The 24,691-nt window shown below is 43.9% G+C and overlaps 1 protein-coding gene across 1 annotated transcript; it reads left to right on the top strand.

Moving 5' to 3' along the window:
- The first annotated feature begins 734 nt into the window (after nt 1-734).
- LOC142475126 (histone-lysine N-methyltransferase PRDM9-like) lies at nt 735-23,603 on the top strand. The gene is made up of 5 exons (XM_075581135.1): nt 735-983; nt 2,447-2,718; nt 2,927-2,994; nt 17,800-17,990; nt 22,690-23,603. The coding sequence occupies exons 1-5, from the start codon at nt 953-955 to the stop codon at nt 23,385-23,387; spliced, it is 1,260 nt and encodes a 419-aa protein (XP_075437250.1). The 5' UTR covers nt 735-952; the 3' UTR covers nt 23,388-23,603.
- The last annotated feature ends 1,088 nt before the right edge of the window (nt 23,604-24,691 follow it).

Raw genomic sequence — 24,691 nt, 5'->3', positions numbered from 1 at the left:
TCAGTGGTTCTCTGTATATGTTTCATTAGTTTTTATTTATTTTTTTAGTTCATTGTTAGGGTCAATCAAAAAAGGTGAAGAGAACCAATCATTATTGCAAAGGCTCTCCGGTAGACAGTTTCTGTCTCTGGTTAATGGTTTTTTGTCTAGAGTTAACTACACTAAGCGCATCTTTTTTTTTTTGTTTTAATTTTGTTTCACAGTTGTATTAGTGATCTAATACAGCAGTCGAGAAGCGCCACTGTCGCAGCATCATTTTTATACTTTTGCGCTCGACTGCCACTTAGTATCACTGAAGTCGCTACTGGTGATGTCATACTAAGTGGCAGTCGAGCTCAAAAGTACACTGCGACCGTATAGTTTCTCAGCTGCTGGTTTAGCTCACTGCTAGAAGATGCCACCCTGTAATAACAGAGGTTGTGGGTACTGATCCTGTTGGGCCTGACAGTATTCCTCCTCACAGATTCCCTTAGGACCTGGCTTGTCAGTATAGACCTTGTAGCAATCTTCTAAGGGTGTGGGGTGTGAGTCCTTTAAATATACTTTGCATATCTCCCAGGTGTGCTCCTTTTTGAACATAGGTGTCTCCCCACATGTTTGGAGGGCAGTTTCCGTGGATATACAGCATGGTACTTGAGAATTTGGATTTGCAGATATCCGAATCAGCGTTAAGATTTCTTCTATGATGCAGATTTGGAGTTGAATTTGTACTTTTGAGACTGATCCATGGATTTTTCCCGCTAAAATGAATTTGTAAATTTGAGGTGGATTTGAATTTGGAGGAAAATTTGGCACATCTCTACTAACAATACCACAGGGAAACATAAAATAATTACTGACTCCTTTATTCTTTCTAGTTTCTCAGCAAGAAGGTTCCGGGAATGAGGACACGGACACGCAATGTAACAGGACATACGGTTTGCGAAAGAAAGAGAGAAAAATATATACAGAAATGAACGAACTAGAAGACGATGACTATTTATGTATGTTTCACTCCTTATTGTGTCAATCTGTTTCAAATGTTACCAACATTCAGAGCTCATCACATTCAAACTGGGCTAATACTAAAATGTTATATCAAAATGCATGTATGTTGTAGTGTTTTGAGCATGTAGAGATTTTCAATCACTAATACATTATATCACATTTTAAATGCACTTAGTGTACCTGTGTCTAAATGTAACATATAAAGGCTTTGCAAATAAGACATTTGTCATTAGATAACACTTTGTGCCAGGCATTGGTTATTATTTCAAACTACACATGGGAGTGCACTGAATACGGATACAGTAGGTTATCCCTGTCATGAGATGAGCCCAAAAGAGGGGTGGCTTGGCATGGGACCAGGGGAACTATGGAAATATATACTGTGTGTATATATACACCCACATATACATATACGGCCCACTGGCAAGTGCAATTTCTCGCCTGCTGGTGGCGGCTCACTGTCAGCCATCTTGCTGGAGACAGGGCTCACAATCACTATGAAATTGCTACTTCCTTGTGCCGTGTTTGGCGTTGCATTTCAGTTTATACACAGGACGTGCTACTCCTGCAGCTCTACCCCCAGTGACACTGAAGACAGCAGAGTGGCCAGATGAGAAGGCGGAGCTGCAGCAGCAGTGTGCTGTGTATCAAATTTGTGGGACTTTAGATGCAGAACAGCAATTCCAAAGTGGTGGTGAAACCCATCGCGTGTAAGGGGTATAATGTGGGGGGTCTAGAGAGAAGGAATGTAACATGTATTTGGGAGGAGAATAATGTGCAGGGGACTTTACCCCTTGAGTGCCAGAGGGGTCAGTAACATTGTAAAATTGCTTTGCTAACCTCTCTGGTGCTCAAAGGGCCAAAGTGCAGTGATGTGGGGAGTGGTGTGTTAAGGGGATAGGCGAGGACATTGGTGGTGTGAGGGACAGGGAAGGTGGGGCAGTGAGAGGCAAGGAGGGCAGCTGTTTCTTAATGTGCGTTTTTGAACAGGTGCAATGGGTGGACAAGGGAATTCAAGAACAATTATGCAGAGTAAGTCCTATTTTATAACAAAATGTTGTATTGTTTTATGTGTACAGAATACTATTTTGCCTGGCAAACATATGTACAGTTTTCTGTGCTGGTGGTTAAAGCTCCCACTGGGAATTTAATATGACCAGTAGGAATGTGCAATATCATTGGTTGCAGCTTCCTATTGGTGGACACCGGCAGCCATGTTGGTTTTACATGAGCGAGCACCAGCACTGAATACTGCATGTATCCTGGTAATAAGGGGGTCCCCGGAGCTGAAAATAACACGTTCCAATTATGTGATAAAAACAATTCACCATTTGGGTGGGATTGCTGCCTTAAAAGTGACGAACAGAACTGCATGGCTATGTAACATTGGAAGAACTTTTAAGTATTGATGTTGCTGCATGAGTCTTATCTTTCCATCTGCTTGTCATACTCCGTCTAGTTTGTGAGGAATGTCAGGCGTTTTTCATCGATGAATGTGCAGTCCATGGATCTCCAATCTTCATCCAGGACTCTGCCGTTGAAATGGGAAATGTGAAGAGATCATATCTCACTCTGCCTCCTGGGATGAGCATCAGGCGTTCTAGCATTCCACGTGCTGGGCTTGGTGTGTGGAATGAGGCTGCAATCCTTCAGAAGGGTGTACATTTTGGACCTTATGAGGGGATCATAACGGATGAGGAGGAAGGAGCTAATAGTGGCTACTCTTGGCTGGTTGGTAGTTCAATCTTATATCGTGTAATATTTGAAATATGGAATTAATCTACATACTAGTTTCTGCCATGTTCATCATAAATCATTCAGTTTCTGACCTCACACCGTATTTAGTGTCGGGTAACAGTTACTAAAGTGTCATCAAGCCTTTCCATCAAAAATTATTCACTTGTGAATGTACTAATAACTTTTTTTTTAACGAAAACAGATCACTAAAGGTAAAAATGATTATGAGTATATTGATGCAAGGGAAGAAAAGAGTTCTAACTGGATGAGGTAAAGTCTTTTTATATATATTATTTAAATCATCCCTGACACCCTTTGCAGATATTTTTTAATGTGGTCACTTTTTCTTATAAAGCAGCGCTATCAAGCACGGCACGTTACTAAACAATGCATGAGAAAAGAATGACATGGGATTATTACTTGCTGCCTACCTTACAGAATATATAGGGCACATTCATCAAGTGCTGCCATGGGTTATCACACCTGGTCTGCTGTTAACTCCCTTTGACTTGAAAGGGAGTTAACGTGTCCATATGTACATATTTGAAATGCGGAATGACGCCTGTCTTTGTTGTGTGTGGTGCAGTAACTCTCCTTTCATTTTAATCCAGGGCACCTCTAATTATCCACTTGCTTACATTGAAAACAGCTGCACTGCATCTTTGCTATTGTTTAATACTCCACACGCTTTCCTCAGTACTTGGGGGGCTTTACTTGGGAATGAAGCTGTTATCACTATATTTTAACTAGTAATTATTACTGCTGCTTCAATGACTCTTTAAAGTAGCTGCAGGTCAGAAGCATTATGGGCCTCATGCAGTAAGCCCCGATAAGGCTTTTTCGGCATTTTATAGCCGTTTTTTGCCCTCCTGATTCAGTAAGCCCCGATAAGTGGGAATTATCGGCAACTTTTCTTCCGAAAAAAAAAAAATTCGCCACCCGGCTGCCGATAAGCCACTTATCGGGACTTTTTTTTCCCGCCTGAATTCAGTAAGCCCCGATCAGCTTTTCTGTGCTGAACGGCAGGCCAGATTGGAGATTTTATGGCCAATCCAGCCCGCCAACTAAAGTTGGCAACTTGCTGAAGGAGAAGCATCGGCAAGGGCGACACTTAGGAAAAATCAGCCCTTTTTCCTGCCTGTGATTGATGCCGGGGGTCTCCGGAGCTGATACCCGCACCGGAGCCCCCCGGCATGCATCCGAGGCAGGAAAAAGGCATTTAAAAGACACTTCATTACCTTAGCGGCTAACCGCTAAGGCAATGAAGGGGTTAACCCACCGTGCCAGCGTTATTGTGGGTAGCGGGGATGGGTGAGGGGGGTATTTGGCCCTGGGTGTGAGTTTAGGACTTGCGGGGGGGATGCGGGGGGCACTTAACCCCTTCATGACCGTAGCGGTTAATACCGCTACGGTCCTGAAGGGGTTAAGGCCTCCCGCTACCCACCCGCAAGCCCTAAACAACCACCGTTGGGGCTAATGCCCCCTTCACACACCACCACTAGCCACAATAATAAAAAAAACACACCCCAGCCCCACAATAACGAATTAAATAAATAATTAAATATATATATATATATATATATATATATTTACCCAACAACACCTATACCACCCTAACATACAGTATAGTAATGGGCAGAATGACTATTATCCACAAATGGATAATAGTGCAGTTGTCCATTTACAATACATACACAACAATAAAGACTTTAAATACATATAGCACTCACCCATGTCCCACTGCCACGATGAAGGCCATCCTCATCTTCATCCTGCCCATGCCCCATCCGCTTCTGCAAAACAAACACAAGAATTACAACATCCAAATTAATGTCCCCTAACCCCTTAATCACCATAGCGGTTATTAACCGCTACAGTTATTAAGGGGTTAAGCCACCATCACCCACATACCCTCCCCCACAAAGCCCCCCAACCACCCTCACCCAATACCCACAGGGGAGTCCTACCAAATACCCTTGGGCCTAATACCCCCTCCCCCAGCACATACAGTACAATAATGTGCCAAATAACTATTATCCACATAGGGATAATACATTATTTGGCCATTATTAAACACATTCAATACCGTTAAAATGTAAAGAAAATTGTACTAACCTCATCAATAAGAAGTCTCCGTCGCCAGCTTCATCCTTGGGGTCCGTTGCCAACATTAGAAATAGCCACAACATTTGAATATCATTTACATAACACTGAACCCCTTAATCACCTTATCGGGTACTAACCTGAAAGGTAATTAAGGGGTGAAGCCATCCTGCAATGCCTATAACAGTTATGCATAACATCCTCAGTGAAATAAAAACCAATTGCCTAACCAAATTCCATTTAATCATTCAATCTGTAGGCTCACATGCCTCATAAAACATTGCATTTACAGTGTATACATGTAGCATAACATGTAAACTGCATGTACACGCTGCAAATCAATGTTAACAATACAATAATGCCACTCAAATCGCCATACATCACAAGAAGTATATTATTTAATCCAATAAACTCACCATCAATGAATTACCACACATCAATTACATCCCTAAACAATTAAAATACCATCCATACCAATTACACAATGAACTAAAGCTATCCTAACAGAGAACCACTTCAAAACATAGAAAAAAGTACACCAACAAATACAATATAGTAAAGCAAGGCTTTCCATATCCTATTGTACGGCCTGGAAGGCCAAAACTTACATCTGTCTAAAAATAAAATACATTTAGCACACATCAATGCATAGCCACAATGATTATCAATACAGAATAAGAAGCTTTAACAACACTATCATTTCTTACCCTGTATATATATCTGTACACATACATACAGACATACATACAGTGGGAAGAAATGATATGCATTATAAATAATGAAAACATGAAAAAGCAACAAAAAAAACAGTTACATTAAGTACATTTCTTTATTTAACTTACCATTACTTGCCCCCACCGACTCCCGTTGATCAGCTTACTCACGTACCAATCCACGACACCATCCACGACACCATCCAGGAACAAATCCACGAACCAAACCAGGAACCAATCCAAGAACAAGTGCAGGAACCAATCCAGGAAGCAAGCCACGAAGAAATCCACGAAACAATCCACGACACGATCCAGGAACAGGAACCCATAAAAGAAAAAAAAAAAACAAATTAAACATTAAAATAATAAAACATGACAATCAAGGGTTGTACTAGTTTTATTCTTAGTGAATCTGTATTAAAATACCTTGTTCCGGGGTCTTCTTGACGTCCGGTGCCACGCCCTGGTCTTCAATCTTCAGGAGGAGGTCCGTCCTCCTCGGCATCTGCCTTCAAAATGAGACGACATAGGCGTTTAAAAGGCCTATGACGTCACATTTGTCGTCATATGGTTCCCACGGCCCTGATTGGGCCGTGAAAACCATGTGTTTTGGCCGATGTAAAAAAATTGATGACGTCACTTAAAGGCAATGCCAGCACAGCCAATCAGAATGGCTTTGCTGCTATTGCCTTTAAGAAAACGTCATGAAATGACACATGGCCGGACTCACATGGTAAGCCAGCCAATCAGAGTAGGGATGGAGTTCCCACGCTCTGATTGGCTGGCTTACCATGTGAGTCCGGCCATGTGTCATTTCATGACGTTTTCTTAAAGGCAATAGCAGCAAAGCCATTCTGATTGGCTGTGCTGGCATTGCCTTTAAGTGACGTCATCAATTTTTTTACATCGGCCAAAACACATGGTTTTCACGGCCCAATCAGGGCCGTGGGAACCATATGACGACAAATGTGACGTCATAGGCCTTTTAAAAGCCTATGTCGTCTCATTTTGAAGGCAGATGCCGAGGAGGACGGACCTCCTCCTGAAGATTGAAGACCAGGGCGTGGCACCGGACGTCAAGAAGACCCCGGAACAAGGTATTTTAATACAGATTCACTAAGAATAAAACTAGTACAACCCTTGATTGTCATGTTTTATTATTTTAATGTTTAATTTGTTTTTTTTTTTTCTTTTATGGGTTCCTGTTCATGGATTGTTTCGTGGATTGTTTCGTGGATTTCTTCGTGGCTTGCTTCCTGGATTGGTTCCTGCACTTGTTCTTGGATTGGTTCCTGGTTTGGTTCGTGGATTTGTTCCTGGATGGTGTCGTGGATGGTGTCGTGGATTGGTACGTGAGTAAGCTGATCAACGGGAGTCGGTGGGGGCAAGTAATGGTAAGTTAAATAAAGAAATGTACTTAATGTAACTGTTTTTTTTGTTGCTTTTTCATGTTTTCATTATTTATAATGCATATCATTTCTTCCCACTGTATGTATGTCTGTATGTATGTGTACAGATATATATACAGGGTAAGAAATGATAGTGTTGTTAAAGCTTCTTATTCTGTATTGATAATCATTGTGGCTATGCATTGATGTGTGCTAAATGTATTTTATTTTTAGACAGATGTAAGTTTTGGCCTTCCAGGCCGTACAATAGGATATGGAAAGCCTTGCTTTACTATATTGTATTTGTTGGTGTACTTTTTTCTATGTTTTGAAGTGGTTCTCTGTTAGGATAGCTTTAGTTCATTGTGTAATTGGTATGGATGGTATTTTAATTGTTTAGGGATGTAATTGATGTGTGGTAATTCATTGATGGTGAGTTTATTGGATTAAATAATATACTTCTTGTGATGTATGGCGATTTGAGTGGCATTATTGTATTGTTAACATTGATTTGCAGCGTGTACATGCAGTTTACATGTTATGCTACATGTATACACTGTAAATGCAATGTTTTATGAGGCATGTGAGCCTACAGATTGAATGATTAAATGGAATTTGGTTAGGCAATTGGTTTTTATTTCACTGAGGATGTTATGCATAACTGTTATAGGCATTGCAGGATGGCTTCACCCCTTAATTACCTTTCAGGTTAGTACCCGATAAGGTGATTAAGGGGTTCAGTGTTATGTAAATGATATTCAAATGTTGTGGCTATTTCTAATGTTGGCAACGGACCCCAAGGATGAAGCTGGCGACGGAGACTTCTTATTGATGAGGTTAGTACAATTTTCTTTACATTTTAACGGTATTGAATGTGTTTAATAATGGCCAAATAATGTATTATCCCTATGTGGATAATAGTTATTTGGCACATTATTGTACTGTATGTGCTGGGGGAGGGGGTATTAGGCCCAAGGGTATTTGGTAGGACTCCCCTGTGGGTATTGGGTGAGGGTGGTTGGGGGGCTTTGTGGGGGAGGGTATGTGGGTGATGGTGGCTTAACCCCTTAATAACTGTAGCGGTTAATAACCGCTATGGTGATTAAGGGGTTAGGGGACATTAATTTGGATGTTGTAATTCTTGTGTTTGTTTTGCAGAAGCGGATGGGGCATGGGCAGGATGAAGATGAGGATGGCCTTCATCGTGGCAGTGGGACATGGGTGAGTGCTATATGTATTTAAAGTCTTTATTGTTGTGTATGTATTGTAAATGGACAACTGCACTATTATCCATTTGTGGATAATAGTCATTCTGCCCATACTATACTGTATGTTGTGTGTTGCTGCTATGTTTATTGGGGGCATTTGTCCCCAATAAACATGCTACTATGCGTTAACCCCTTCATTGCCTTAGCGGCTATCCGCTATGGTAATGAAGCAGCATTAATGTATTTTAATAATATTGTGCGGAAGCAGGAGGCCCCCTGAGCTGAAGCGCATTTATTTGTGGCTCAGAGACCCCCTGCCTCCCGAGTTACAGGCCCTGGTTTGGGCCATCGGTTACAGTGTGGACGCCATGTTTATTGCGGGGACGCTATAAACATGGCGGCGACACTGCCACCCGATGACACATACCGGGGCCTGTAACTCGGGAAGCAGGGGGTCCCTGGTCCACAAAGCAATGCGGTTCAGCTCAGGGGACCCCCTGCTCACTGTACAGTATAATTAAAAAGACATTCATGCTGCTTCATTACCGTTGCACATAGCCGCCAAGGTAAGGAACGAGTCTTTATTGATGTGTGTGTGTTTTATTTATACTATACATGTGCAGAGGGTCTCCGGAGCAGAACAGCGTTGGTTTGAGGTCCGGGGACCCCCTGCCCCCCGAGATACAGGCCCCTTTATGGGGTGCCGGTATCCCTCTGGTTTGTTTACAGGTCGCGGTCACGTGATCGGGACCTTTAAACGCCGAGGGATACCGGCACCTCATAAAGGGGCCTGTATCTCGGGGGGCAGGGGGTCCCCGGACCTCAAACCAACGCGGTTCAGCTCCGAAGACCCCCTGCACATGTACACTATGAATAAAAGTTGTTTTTAAATACTTTTTTTGGTGCCGAAGTTTGCGCTGAGAGAGCGGCTTGTCTCTCTCAGCTGCAAACATCTATCGGCACCAAAGGCTTATCGGGAGCCTTATCAGAAGCCAGGCTGTATCGCCACAGCTCATCGGCAGCTTTGCTTTCGCAGTGCTTCAGCAGGGATCGGAAGGATTCGGCCCTTACTGAATACTGCGAGGGCAAATCGCCCCAAAAAAACATTTTCGCAATTCGTGGCGAAAATTTTGTATCGGGGCTTACTGCATGAGGCCCTATATCTGTGTAAGGATGCTGCCCAGCTCCATGTGAAAGCTGCCTTCCCTGTCAGCTGTCTTTGTGATTGCAATGTGGGCTTAAGTACTTTTCCTGCACCCGATCCCTCTCCTGTTTATTCAGCATCTTTGTGTTACTGACATTGGCACTTGCCCCTGTTTGTACTTCACATTTCAGTACTGTCCCTGCATCTGACCTGATACTCTACTTTTACTCTGTACTTAGGGTTGCCATATTTCAGTTTTTATAATACGGGACGGCGATATCCAGTATGAAAGTGTGACGTAATAATGAGGGACGAACGATTTGTAAACCCTTTGAGCTGAACGGTATCTCCCGTGTGGCCGCTATATTTTTTCTGTTTTATCCTCTCTGTGCTTGGCGTGATGGGGAAAAACGTACGCTGACCTAACATGTAGCGGTGGGAGAAAAAATAACGCCTATAGGGGTGGGGGACAGGGTATTATGAGATGACAAGGCAGTGCCAAAACTTTTATTTTAATAATTTACTAAGGCGACATCTACAGTATCTGAAAAGGGAACTATTACACTCACATAGCAATCTATTATGTTTTTATAACTGATTTCATCACAGTTATTTTAAATTCAGACATTTCCCGTCAAGGCGCCAAAATATGGAATAGGCAGACTTTCCTAACTCCAAAAATGAAGCCGGTTGCTCTGCTATTCGCAACAGAGCATCTTTGAAAAGCCGCCTTTGCATCACCGACTCAAGCCGCTAGATGGTCTGGTTCTCTGATCGGGCCGACTCCTTACATACACTCCGCTGAGCTATCTCTAGCATGGAAGACGGAGTGGCGACCAATCAGAGCGTAGGGATTCCTCCCACCAGCTAATTAGAATGGGGGCTCGTCTGGCTGCTGACGTCAAAGGAGGGGGCGTGCCAAGCCAGCTCGAAATGCCCGGCGAGCGGGAAATATGAATCGGCCAATGAGAAACACGCTTACCAGCAGCATCTTCCCCCAGCCAACCCATTGCCACCCGCTGGGCAGGCTCCACCAGGTCTGCCAGACCAAAAGGTGCCCCAGCGGGGTGCTCTTTATTCTCCGGACTTGGTACTTCGCCCTCCCCCGCTCACCAAACGGTTTTCTCACCGCTGGACATCCTTTCTCTTCTTTGAAGTCAGATGTCTATGCAGACATCCCGGCGCCTATATAGATGCCCGGACTGACTGTATAGACATTAATACATACAGTATACAACATTAAAACATTGTTTTAATAAACACACACACATTCCCAGCTAGCTCAAACTCCTACACCCATCCCATCATGAATATATATTTATGCCAAAATGAGTGCTACTGAGCGTGGCAAATGTATACAACAAAAGACAGGGGTGCCCAATGCTACATCAAATTGACAAAACATATGGTAATAAGTATAAAGTTTAAATACTTCAATAAAAATAGTAATTACTTGGTTATTTAGTTAAACCCTTTTAACTAAACCAGGTTTTAACTAAATAACCAAGTAATTACTATTTTTATTGAAGTATTTGAACTTTATACTTATTACCATACATATATGTTTTGTCAATTTGATGTAGCATTGGGCACCCCTGTCTTTTACTGTTTTAATAAACTCATATCTCTGGGGAAACCTTACACGTGTAGCGCACTTTCCCCCACCCTATGGAAGATATGGCGAATACGGTGTGCGTGGTGCGTTACCTGTGGCTCACAGAGGGCCGGAACCTCCGCCACTGGGAGTACCTGATTCTTACAATGACAGCGTCTCCACCTGCAACGGATCCAGACTTGGAGGGATGTACCCTTACAGGAACAATTATAATGAGACACGCACACAAATATATATGCTAACAACCTTTTACTGAACACAAATAATATTGGTACCCTGTCCCACACAGTAAAATAGAACCCAACCTGATAACAATAGTGAGAGTCCCCAGAGTACATTGGGTGCCAGGCACCAATCCCTTGATGTCCCTTTCCCAATGTCAAGGCCCACCCAAAGTGTTGGAGATGGTGCTATCCCATGGAGTGTAAGTGCACGTGGTTAGGTACCTGCACGGGGCTCCAGCACCCGGGTATTGCAGAATAACAAAGAGGATCCGTCTGATCAAACATTGTCGACCGCTATGGCGTCCACCTTCGCATTGGGTGAATTATGGCGCGGATAATATAACCTTACCGTCTTTACCATGTGGAGAAAACAGGGTAACTGTGGTGCTCAATAATTGTAACCAGTTCCATATAAAAAGAATGAGAACATTATAGTTCCATAATAATAGTCCAATAGATGATGGAGTGCCCCCAATGATTATAAATAAAGCTGGAAGGGAATAGTGAACACTATAATGAATACCCAACCAGCTATACTAAATATAAAGCACAATGTCTGTGGCATACAGTAAATGATGAAGCACTGCGGCTATTTACCTGTGTAACCCCAGGGCACTCTGAACATCAAGGACGTGCAATCCATCCAGGGTAAATGCAGCAGGGTAGAGATGAAGATGAAGCACAGCAAGAGGAAATCCTTCTTCCGGTATCCAGAAAGGAAAAAAGGCCAGGCCACTCCAAAATTGACAAAAAGGGGGATAATTTATTGCAAGTTTACATACAGAGGATAAAGTGGGACTAGATGAACGCACCTACGCGTTTCGTACCGAATGTACTTTATCGAAACGCGTAGGTGCGTTCATCTAGTTCCACTTTATCCTCTGTATGTAAACTTGCAATAAATTATCCCCCTTTTTGTCAATTTTGGAGTGGCCTGGCCTTTTTTCCTTTCTGGATACCAGAAGAAGGATTTCCTCTTGCTGTGCTTCGTCTTTACCATGTAGCTGGTCTGGTCCCAGACCTCCGGCCGCAGTCACCGCGTGGCGTCTCACCGGTTCTGTACCTTACTATAGGTAGCTACAGGGGAAAGGTCCCTGACTATGGGCTCTCTCTATTGCAGCCACAAGCTACAGTGAGTCGGGGCCTATCTGGGGCCCAAGGGGGAAAAGCTCTGGCCTAGTCCCGGAGAGAACTCAACTAAACATGTAGATTGACTTCTCTATCCCACGTGCCAAAACTGATAAATATAAGTTTAAACTCTGGTGCAAAGGGACAAACCTATAGACATTTGTACACAAATAGTAAGAAAAGAGTTCTCACTAAAGAATCCCTATAGTTGCACTCTAAGTACATTTGTTATTTAAGAGATATAAATGATCTCCGAGAATATTATTCTCACATAGAGAACACTATTGTATATATTGGTTCTCTTATGTACCACTGAAAATACAAAAACAAAAAAGTTTTATTACAAAAATTCGTCGTAACTGTATAATTATTTACAATGTGCTTAAAAATCCCCCGTGGAGAACCTAATTGCCAGATTCTGATGTAAGTACAATAAGGTTGTGGCATACTGTACCTTTCTCTGCAACGTCACAAGTGTAATTGACCTCCTCAACAGCGATAATACCATAAATTGGCTAGCTGAAGGTTAATACAGCAGTATTACCTTTTAAGCACTGTAGGTGCACTATTAAGAGGTTTAAACAGTACAGATAGCAACCTCAAAAATTGCTACCATTATTTTAGCCAACCTAAGGTATTGTTAAGTGGGGCGTGTAGCTTAGTATACTCTATATACCATCAACCCACAAAAATGTGACCGATCTGTGACCATAATGTAGTGGATGTAATTTGGTATTAGTAAATACTGCTGTCACTGTGAGCCTATTTAAGCTCTAGGGCAGGCCTGCACGACATACGGCCCGCCAGGGCTCTCTGTGCGGCCCGCGATGACTCCGGCCGGGCGCCAGTTAGTTAATTAATTACCAGCTCCTCTGCGGCCGCTTCCCCCCGTGCTCCCAACGTTGGACGGAGGGGGAAGTACCAGCCAGCTCCTCCTGCGGCCTGCTTCCCTCCGTGGCCAGCTTCCCGTTTCCCCCCGAACTCACCTCCCGTGGCCCTCCCCCCACGAGCTCACCGCCCGCGCCCCCAAGCCCACCGCCTGTCCCGGGCAGCTGCCGCAGGTATATCGGGGGCAGGAGGGGAAATCGTCCGACGGCAAGCTGCACCCACCCGGTCAAGGTAAGTCACTGTCAAGCACCCAGTCACTGTCAAGCACCCAGTCACTGTCACACAGTCACTGTCACTGTCACACAGTCACTGTCACACAGTCACCGTCGTGTAATGTTATTTTCTGTATCACAATAAGAAAATAGTTAAGTAAAAGTTGCGCGCTAAAAGATATTTTTTTGTGGTAGGTGCGCTATGGGTTTGGGGGGGAAACCAGCTCCTTTCATTTGTCCCAGGCCCCATCATTTCTGTTGGCGGCCCTGTGGGTGATATGTGAGGTGCAGGGGGGTCATTGGAGGTGCAGGGGGGGTCATTGGAGGTGCATGGAGGGGTCATTGGAGGTGCAGGGGGGGTCATTGGAGGTGCAAGGGGGGGTCATTGGAGGTGTATGGGGGTGGTTTGAGGTGTATGGGGGTGATTTGAGGTGCATGGGGGGTGATTTGAGGTGCATGGGGGGTGATTTGAGGTGCATGGGGGTGATTTGAGGTGCATGGGGGGTGATTTGAGGTGCATGGGGGAGAGCGATGTGAGGTGCAAGGGGGGAGAGCGATGTGAGGTGCAAGGGGGAGAGGGATGTGAGATGCAGGGGGGAGAGTGATGTGAGGTGCAGGGGGGAGAGTGATGTGAGGTGCAGGGGGCTGGGATGTGTGTGCTGTGCAGGGGGGTATTGTGTGTTTGATGTGGAGGGGGAGTATTATGTGTGTGGGTGAGGGGGAGAGATGGGGGTATGGGAGAAAGATGGGGAGTATCGCAAAGGTTGATAATGAGGGGTTCTGGGAGAGATATGAGGATGATGATGAGGTGTGCTGGGGGAGATATGAGGATGATGCTGAGGTGCTGGATGAGAGATGATGGTGATGATGATTTTACCCGTGCGGCCCAATTTTTTTTTTCCTTGGAGCAGTTCGGCCCTTCTCACTTTACGAGTTGTACAGGCCTGCTCTAGGGAGTATGGTAATTGTAACAGGGTGTGTATCTACTGTAATTGCTAAAGTGTTCCCGAAGTTCACGGGAAACGTACGTTGGGTAGTCGTGTTTAAGGGCTGTTATCATAGACAGGAGGAGGAGTTTTGTAATTGTATGTAGTTTTCATGAAAAAGTTTTTTTAACCTCATATCTGGTGAGTTCCCCACTTCTTTTCATAGCAAGCGGTAGTCCACTCGATCATTTTTTGTTTCACATGATGTAATAGCTACGTCCTAATAATCCTGCTGGTTTTCCCAGGGGAGATGTCATTCTGTGCTCCTGTGCAGAGCAGGACGGGGATCTATCGCTACGTGGGATAGTAGGGAGCGTGTCTCGCTGTCCGTTCTGTCATCAGTGAGGGAGTGGTCACGTGACCCCGCCATCACTCAAAGGGTTAAAATAACTGCTTTACTTATTTGTGTCTTGTGAAAAAAATCATGTTCTGTATTTCTCCAGGAACATCGGATACACGCATTAGTTGCTTTGACTAATGAGGGTATTATAATCATTTTTGTTTTTTATTGAAATGTTACGTTTTTATGTTTGCTAAACGGGGTTTTCTCCTTGCTAGCTATCCTAAGCAATCCTTTTCCTCTCACCCCACACACGTCTTTCCCCGTCTTTGGAAAGCAGGGCCACATATTTCTAAGTTCTATTTAACCAGAGGCAGCTGTTTGACATTATGGATAACTTTAGTTACTGTCACCTACAGTACACTACTTTACTGGGCAGCTAATGCCAAATCTATATTCCCCAGACTATTATGCTAAGTGCCCATTATCATCACTTATTGTCCTACTAAATCCTAGCCAAACGTCCCGAACCTACTGAAGAACAGAAATATTCATTTCATTTATTAATTAAACAGCTTGTCAACTTATTTCCCCAATACCCCAACAAGGGAAGAGTTACCCGTCTCACATTGTTTGTCTTACTGTGTTCACATTGCTGTTTGTGTTCTGTATCCACCTTCCTCCCGCACACTTTATTTGCCTCCCAGGTACTGATTTGCAGGTGGTTATTTTTCCATATCCACTTTGCTTCTTCTATTTACCTGTAACGGTATTTCTGGCCCTTCTGACCCACCCAATCTCACATTGGCCCCTGTGGTCTAACCGGTCCCCATTACATGGTAGTGTCTGGTGGTGTACCTGTTGGCTACAGGACTCCTGAGTCTCCCGCATGATGGTGTTGGGGAATGTCAGCCCAGACAGGCAGCTGAGGTAGTGTGCGTGAGTCCTACCTACATACAGTGCAGCGCCTCCACCTCATCAGGATCCCTGCGTCCGCATAGAGATGGTTCTGATGAGGACCTCCTCTGTGGTGCCTTCCTCTGCGGAGTAACTTCACACTCACACATGAGGGTTCTTTTGAAACAGGGCATCTTTATTGATGGTTCAGCAGACTGCCCCTCGCAGCGGTCAGCTCAGCCGCTCATCTTCTCACAGCACACTCTTTCAGAAGATCTGCCCTCCCAATGGAGTTGGATCACCTCTCCCATCAGGGAGATCACCCCCTGTGCCAGGTCCCTGGACACAGGATAGACACTTGCTGTGTGTTTGCCAGCCTTACTGCTGCAGACCTTGATCAACCTTTTACTGCAACTATGATCTCTGGAACAACTTGTAGAAATCCTAAGAACCACTAACTTTGGGCAGTGCTGTGTCTTATATCTTAGGGAATAGCCACACCCCCTGTGTCACTAACAGTGGACACAGTATGTTACCACTCCCCTGGTGTACATATGACACCTCACCAGGGTGTGAGGGCAAACCTCCATAATTGATGCTGGCAATCCTGTATATTTACCAGGCAGACTGCCAGCATGGGAAAGAACTGTATGCCATTTTAAAACATGGCTACATACCAAACACTAGATTCACTAGAGTGCAATAGCCCCAATTGCACTTTAACAGCCACCAAAGTAAATGGCAATGAGCATGTGATCACAGCTGTTCTTTACACCTCTGCCCTCACTCCTGTCTTCTCCTCCCTGCCTTGTTCAGCACCATTGCTACCTGTATGTAGCCTTACACGGCTTGTTCAAACAATGTTCAGACAGAGGTGAGGAGACACTATGAAAAAGGATGGAAGTAAGACTTAATGTGCGCTCTTACCGTTTTATTCTCCTGCTTTAATACTATGATGCCCTCCTTCCCTTAATCAGAGATATCAAGGTCATGCCTGCCTTCCTCAGGGGTACACTTGCATGAGACCTTTTCATACTTCTTCCTTTTAAGCTTTAAGCTGCATTTCTGAATTTGTATTTGATCATATATGTTCATGACCCTGCATTTGAGCATAATGTTAGACTTCTCTTACAGGAACTGGTTCAACTTCTTTAGTTTTATTTTTTCTTATTCAAGCCCAAACCAACACTGTTACCTCATTAGACTTTGGCTCAAGGTTTTTTCTATAGTCCAGTTTCCATATCAGTCCAGGGCATGTTATAAGCTCAGGTTGCTAATGGAACACATGACCAGGGAGGCGGTCAGGCGGTTTCTCCCTCCCCCCCCGCCCGCTTTGTCCCCTTACATAACCCAATAACGACAGGAGACGGTAAACAGGAGGTAAAGATTGGCCGCGGCTATTTTATTAATACATAAACTACGAGGGGTAAATGCCACTCCTCGCCAGAGTGTACTTTCCCCAGGAGGGCGAGGGTCAGCCGGTTATCAACGTCATGAATATCTGACCTCCCCACTCGTGCTCCCCCCGGGCTCAAACGGCCCAGCTCCAGTCTGGCAAGAACAAGCACCTACCCCCCCACGAGCCGCCGCGACAAAGGCAAAGCTGAACAACGACCCCTCCTGCTTGGAACCTTGTTCCTTTCAAGATCAGCAGAGTAACAGACTTCCGTACTGCAACAGAACAGAGAAGCATTACCATCACATACAGTACATGTCCCATGTTACAAATCCTCCGCCCACGCTTCGTTAACGGTTACCACTAGATTGCCCCAACCTAATTAAGGGGATGGGTGGGTGGGAATTCGCTGGCGGGAGGCAAAGAAGAGGACTTGCCCCCGCCAGCTTGACCTTAAAAAACCCCGGTTGGCTCCTCCCCCGGCCAGGGGAGGGCGATGCGGGGGCGGGCCAGGGGGGAGAAGGCTGCGCCCCCCCCGCTCCCGGCTTTCCTGCGACTGTACAACACCTTGTTACATCAACCCCACTTTCTATTTAGTTCCACTGGAAGAGAACTCACCTTTGTGGCCCTCGTGTCATCTTGTCTGGGACTTTTTATTACAGCAGTGTTTTTTTGCTTTTTTTAAGGAATGAGAAAGTAGTCAGTGGCCTGTGATTCCCGTGTGGGTACATACAAGTGAGCCGTCGTATATACATTGGTCTCCATTAACTTCTGTTTCAAAAACTAGAGAAGAAAGAAATGTCGTCATATTATTAACAACTTGTAACTTTTTTCTGCTCTTCCTTTATAAAATCGACATTACTTTCAGACCTCACTAACTGTCCCAATTTTAGGTTTGTAAATTGTGCGAGAAACGAGGAAGAACAGAACCTTGTGGCGTTCCAGTACCACAGGAAAATCTATTACAGAACCTGCACAGACCTCCCCCCACACACAGAGCTCCTTGTCTGGTATGGAGATGAATATGGGAAAGAGCTTGGTATCAAGTGGGGTACGCTGTGGAAAAGTAACGCGCCAGCACAAGGTAATCAGGAATATGTGTGTTATGTGTTTTTTTACATCTCTTACATTACTGATATTAAATTGCAAATATTGACAGATCTGCATTTAACATTATGGGTCAACTAGAACTTAAAATCACTAAACCTGACTTGAGTCAAAGGGCCGGATACATCAAGCTGCGGTAACCAAAAATGCTGTATTAACGCCCCCCCAAAAAGTGCCTTCTTTTAATTGTGCAATACATCAGTGTGTTGCACCGCCAAAACTAAAGCACCTTTTATCGGACCCGTTAAAAGCATCGGATCCAATAAAAGCCAGAAATTATACCTCATGTTTAGGAACACACTGCCATACATCAAGTTTCGATATTTATCAGAATGGGAAGAATGGCAGAAATAACGCAAATATTTTATCGCCTGCTCCAGGCTGATGTTAGTCCTGTCTTTCCTATAAATATACTGGTCTTTTTACTGTATACATAGGCCAGATAAGCTAAACCAACCTGAAAGAGATAACATAGTTATTATAATACATTACATAAAATATTAACCCCTTAGTAGTCCAATGTTTAACTAGTTATTGGTTTCCATGACTAGCTGACCACACATGTGGTTTTAGACATTAACATAAAAAAATTACACATTTAAAACAAAACAAAAAAGAACATTCAAAATACATTTTACACATGAAACCATTGATTATCACTGTGGATAACTAGGCCCTCTCAATGGGGGGCCCCAGATATCCACATTGGCAATAAATGGTAACTACACACAGAGAGAACTCCCGCACTGCTACAATGTGAACCGTGTTTGAGGTGCTTACTAGGTAAGGGATAAGGTACACAGGAGAAAAAGAAACCTAATATACCAGCACTCTATCAAACTGAATGTATAGTGACATAATTAAAATACATTTTATTAATAAACAATGAATAAAAAAATGGGCTTTAAAATCTGAGAATGTGTTAAACAGCACGTGACTAATCATTGGTAACTTAACCAAAGGTAGTTAAGTGATGTATACATATGGAGATCCTTTATGGATATTCAGGATCTGTGGCTATATATATATATATATATATATATATAGCCTCCTTGATTTTGGAAATAGGTCCGTAGAGTAACCACCATAAACTAAATGTCCATCCACATATAAAAGTATATCTCAGACCTGGTATGTGCTCTGAATCTGTGGTGACATATAAGTAGTGAGAGGTAATAACTATGCCAGACACAGCAATTGCTGTGTGTATCCACCTATAACTGCTGTATGCTTACATACCCACATTCAGAGCTGCATGTCCTAGAACTGGAGAAGGCACTTAGTGATTGCACTCCCTAGAGCCCTCAATGTTCAAAGTCTAGGGTGTCTGAAGGGGTTAATGCACACACCCATAGAGGGTACTAGGAGCTGTGTTAATAATGAGAGAGAGTCTCCATAGAGTCCTAGGCATATGATAGTGCGCAGGATACAAGCTGCAGTATATATTGACACTCGGTGGGTATATAACATAGGTGCAAAATAACCCAAATATCCACCTAGTCAGTTGGTTTAGGCAGGCAGTGTACTATATGAAGCACTGCTGATTGGCTCATCCGTGAAGTATCACGGCAGGATCAATAAACCTGTCGAAAGCTCTGTTCATGCTCCTTACCCAGCCGGGATGTAACAGCTGTTTGAAGCAGAGCCCCGAAGGAGGCAGTTGTCAGGTGGTCGGGTTTACTCAGAGCCCACACGAGCAAGTAGGTAAAATTTACACATACGGGCAGGTAGCACAGTGATATCTGGCCATGCTTTGCCCCCTACATCAGCGCTGATCATGAATATATCAGCGCTGATGTGCTCGAGGGCAAGCCTAACTTGTAAGGTGGATTCAGAACGGACCTATATTAAACAAGATCCTACTGTGTACTAATAACACAGAGGAACAGAGTATATAGACAGCACACGGGGCGCCAGCAGTATCGCAGCTAGGAACATATCAGTCAATGCTGCACTGCCCTGAAGAAGCGTTCATTCGTGAAACGCGCACGTCGGCCACTTACCTACTCCTGACACGCGGGAAGCCCTTTCATTTGAATGCAGCATTGACTGATATGTTCCTAGCTGCGATACTGCTGGCGCATTACCTCTCAGTACTTATATGTCACCACAGATTCAGAGCACATACCAGGTCTGAGATATACTTTTATATGTGGATGGACATTTAGTTTATGGTGGTTACTCTACGGACCTATTTCCAAAATCAAGGAGGCTATATATATAGCCACAGATCCTGAATATCCATAAAGGATCTCCATATGTATACATCACTTAACTACCTTTGGTTAAGTTACCAATGATTACAGTCACGTGCTGTTTAACACATTCTCAGATTTGAAAGCCCATTTTTTTATTCATTGTTTATTAATAAAATTTATTTTAATTATGTCAATATACATTCAGTTTGATAGAGTGCTGGTATATTAGGTTTCTTTTTCTCCTGTGTACAATAAATGGTAACCTAGTAACACAAAAATACATCAACAATATTAAAATACATTTATAACCGCCCTTCATTATCCCAGTGGCTAACCGCTAAGGACATGAAGGGAGTTGGTGGATGTACCATGTGATGAAGACCTTTTTCTGGGTGCTGGGACGTCACCATAAAGGGAGCAAATCACATTCCACAATTTTGCGTTGCCCCCACCACCATCGTATACATGTGTGTATATTTACACACACACACACACACACACACACACACTACTGATTCTCCTCCATAAAAACATTGCATTATAATAAACACGTACCCACCATAACTTTACATACGTATGTTTCACCACACTTAGTAAAGTTATGGTGGGTAAAAAAGTGACAAAAACCCTCCACAGTAAAGCATATAACAAATGGAAATATTACTGTATGCTCATTCACATGTCTTTGACAGGTCTGCAATCCCGTCTTTCACCATTAGCACCCAGCACACAGCACTTCCACTGCAGCAAGGGATTCTGTGAAATAATATGCAAATGAGCAAACAGTAGCAGAAGTACAGACTCCCTGTTTCCTTAAACAAAACACATCAACAATTGTATTAAATAACTAACACAGTACTGGAACTCACTGGATGATATTAGTATAGCGTAATTAAGTCTGACTAACATCTGTGATATCAAATACAATAATTAGGTACTGTATTTGTTTTCTGCTTTAACAATGGAGATTTAGCAGAAAGTTGGGTCATCCTATAACTATTAGAGACCGAGTACATGGAACGGTAACGGGAACACCCGGTGACTGATATCTGAGCACCTACTGAGACACGTTTTCTATTCATTGTACAAGGAATTTTTAATGATGCCTTCACATCTGAAACTATCGACTTACTATCTGTCTAAGGATTTGTGTCACTTTAAATGGTGTTTTGCATCTGGTGACACTTCCTTTTAAATCTCTTAATATTATGATCCACTTTAAATGTATGATCCACTACATATTCTCTCCCGGCCCTAATGCTGCACATGTGCTTTGCAATGTACATCTACTCTCCTGGCCCTGATGCTGCACATGTTGGGCTTTGCAATGTACATCTACTCTCCCGGCCCTAATGCTGCACATGTTGGGCTTTGCAATGTACATCTACTCTCCCGGCCCTAATGCTGCACATGTTGGGCTTTGCAATGTACATCTACTCTCCCGGCCCTAATGCTGCACATGTTGGGCTTTGCAATGTACATCTACTCTCCCGGCCCTAATGCTGCACATGTGCTTTGCAATGTACATCTACTCTCCCGGCCCTAATGCTGCACATGTTGGGCTTTGCAATGTACATCTACACTCCCGGACCTAATGCTGCACATGTGCTTTGCAATGTACATCTACTCTCCCGGCCCTAATGCTGCACATGTTGGGCTTTGCAATGTACATCTACTCTCCCGGCCCTAATGCTACACATGTGCTTTGCAATGTACATCTACTCTCCCGGCCCTAATGCTGCACATGTGCTTTGCAATGTACATCTACTCTCCCGGCCCTAATGCTGCACATGTGCTTTGCAATGTACATCTACTCTCCCAGCCCTAATGCTGCACATGTGCTTTGCAATGTACATCTACTCTCCCGGCCCTAATGCTACACATGTGCTTTGCAATGTACATCTACTCTCCCGGCCCTAATGCTGCACATGTGCTTTGCAATGTACATCTACTCTCCCGGCCCTAATGCTGCACATGTGCTTTGCAATGTACATCTACTCTCCCAGCCCTAATGCTGCACATGTGCTTTGCAATGTACATCTACTCTCCCAGCCCTAATGCTGCACATGTGCTTTGCAATGTACATCTACTCTCCCAGCCCTAATGCTGCACATGTGCTTTGCAATGTACATCTACTCTCCCGGCCCTAATGCTGCACATGTGCTTTGCAATGTACATCTACTCTCCCAGCCCTAATGCTGCACATGTGCTTTGCAATGTACATCTACTCTCCCAGCCCTAATGCTGCACATGTGCTTTGCAATGTACATCTACTCTCCCGGCCCTAATGCTGCACATGTTGGGCTTTGCAATGTACATCTACTCTCCCGGCCCTAATGCTGCACATGTTGGGCTTTGCAATGTACTTTTACAGTTTACTTTCATCCTAAACTGTTTGTGATATACCACTTTACGTCTCCTTCATGACCTTTTGTAAGAGAGTTTGTGTAACAGGGATTTTTTTTGTCTCTCGTCTAGTACAAAGACCAGCACAAATACCCCACCCATGCCTACACTGCAAGGTTGCTTTTAGCAGTCAGGATTACCTCCTCAAACATCTGAAGTTCAAACACCCAAATGTGTTTATGGAAAAGATGAGGACAGAACAATCTTGCAGATTAGAGAATCGATTAGAAAGCAGCATTCCAATAACTGTGTCAGAAAATGCAACTTTCAACCAGTCAACGCTATTTATAAACAATGTAACTGCTTCTCATTCAAATGGAAATATATTAGAAGGTGCCAAAGGAAAAGAGCTTGGAGACAATGGGAAGAGTCAAACTTTGTTATTAGACCACAAGAGGTCACACACAGGGGAGAGACCGCACGTATGTGGGGAATGTGGGAAGGGATTTAGTCGGTTATCCCACCTGATCACACACAAGAGGACACACACAGGGGAGAGACCGTATGTATGTGGGGAATGTGGGAAGGGATTTAGTGTCTTATCCAGCCTGAACACACACAAGAGGACACACACAGGGGAGAGACCGCATGTATGTGGGGAATGTGGGAAGGGATTTAGTCGGTTATTCAGCCTGAACCTACACAAGAGGACACACACAGGGGAGAGACCGCATGTATGTGGGGAATGTGGGAAGGGATTTAGTCAGTTATCAAACCTGATCAGACACAAGAGGACACACGGGGGAGAGACCTCTCTCTCTCTTGTTTAGGGATAACGCTCACATATATGTGCAAACGTGCTTAATATCTGGGGTTTGCCTGAGCGAGGGCTTAGAATATGTGTTACGCGAAATTATATTGAAAAGTGACTTTACTTTATTATGTATAAAATAAGCATTGTTAAAGGATAAGTTATAACTTTTTAAAAGCAGATTATTTATATAATCCCTTTTGTAGTATTATTTAAAGTTAAATGTTGTATATGTCCCTGTTGTATGTTCTAATAAAATGTGTGTTCCCCATTATTCTAGAGCTGTCTGGTCTCACTTACTGTAGCTGCGGAATGGGACATTTTGTCATGGCCTTTTCACCACGATCAAATAGCCATCGGCGTTCAGATCGGACCCTGTGGGGGGCACGGGACTGTGGCGGGGCACTTGACTGGTGCTGGCACAGGACTTTGGGGAAACACGGGACTGGGGAGGGACATGGGACTCTAGGGACGCACGGAACTCTGGGGGCCCCTCGTTCACCTCAGGGTTTTGATTTGGTTTCCGTTTTGGCGGGAAAGTGATCTTTGTGATACCAGGCAGATGTGAGACAGGTTTCAGGCGATTGGCTGAGGAGCAGCTGCTGGGGAGGTGGGCAGAGTGCTGTGATTGGACAGACCAGAGGGAGGGCGTGGCTAGGGAGTTTGTGTGGGAGAATGAAAGGTAGTGTATATATAGACTAAGCAGAAGCAGAGAGGGAAACGGGACATTGGCTGCCCCTCTCCCCTCCTTATGTGTTATAATTATAACACCTTGTATAGTTTAACATTATATATATATATATTTATATCTTTCAGATGGCACACACATATTGCAGTAAAGTAGGTGCTTATCCCATATAGACAGTAGGTATAAATAAGTTCCTTACCAGGCTGATCCAGAGTTCCAGGCCCACAAAGCAAGGAAGAGACAGCACACTCGGTAGTATCCAAAAAAAGAAGTGTATTGGTAAAAAAAAACAGGCACATTCACTGACGTTTTGGTCCTAGAAACGACCTTTCTCAAGGGAGTGCTCTAAACATAGTGAAGACAAACATACATATATACCCACCACCAAGTAACAAGCAAGAGTCCTGATAGGTCAAGTCACAACACTAAACAGCTGCAGACACACACTAGTCAGATCTGAGAATGATGTCATATATGCGACCACTGCTGGAGGGAAAAAGCGTCATAGGTAACCATGGAGTCAATGAGGCTAAATGTAACAGCATCGCACATGCGCAGCGCGAGTGCCTCAGTGAGAAACTGAAAATAAATAAATATATCCAGGAGTCGCTATGGAGCCGTGTAGTCAGTGCGGC

This window comes from Ascaphus truei, chromosome 2, assembly GCF_040206685.1.
Source record: "Ascaphus truei isolate aAscTru1 chromosome 2, aAscTru1.hap1, whole genome shotgun sequence".
In the NCBI taxonomy this organism is placed as follows: domain Eukaryota; kingdom Metazoa; phylum Chordata; class Amphibia; order Anura; family Ascaphidae; genus Ascaphus; species Ascaphus truei.
Note: the sequence above shows the minus strand (reverse complement) of the source record. Positions and strands in the feature narration are given on the sequence as shown.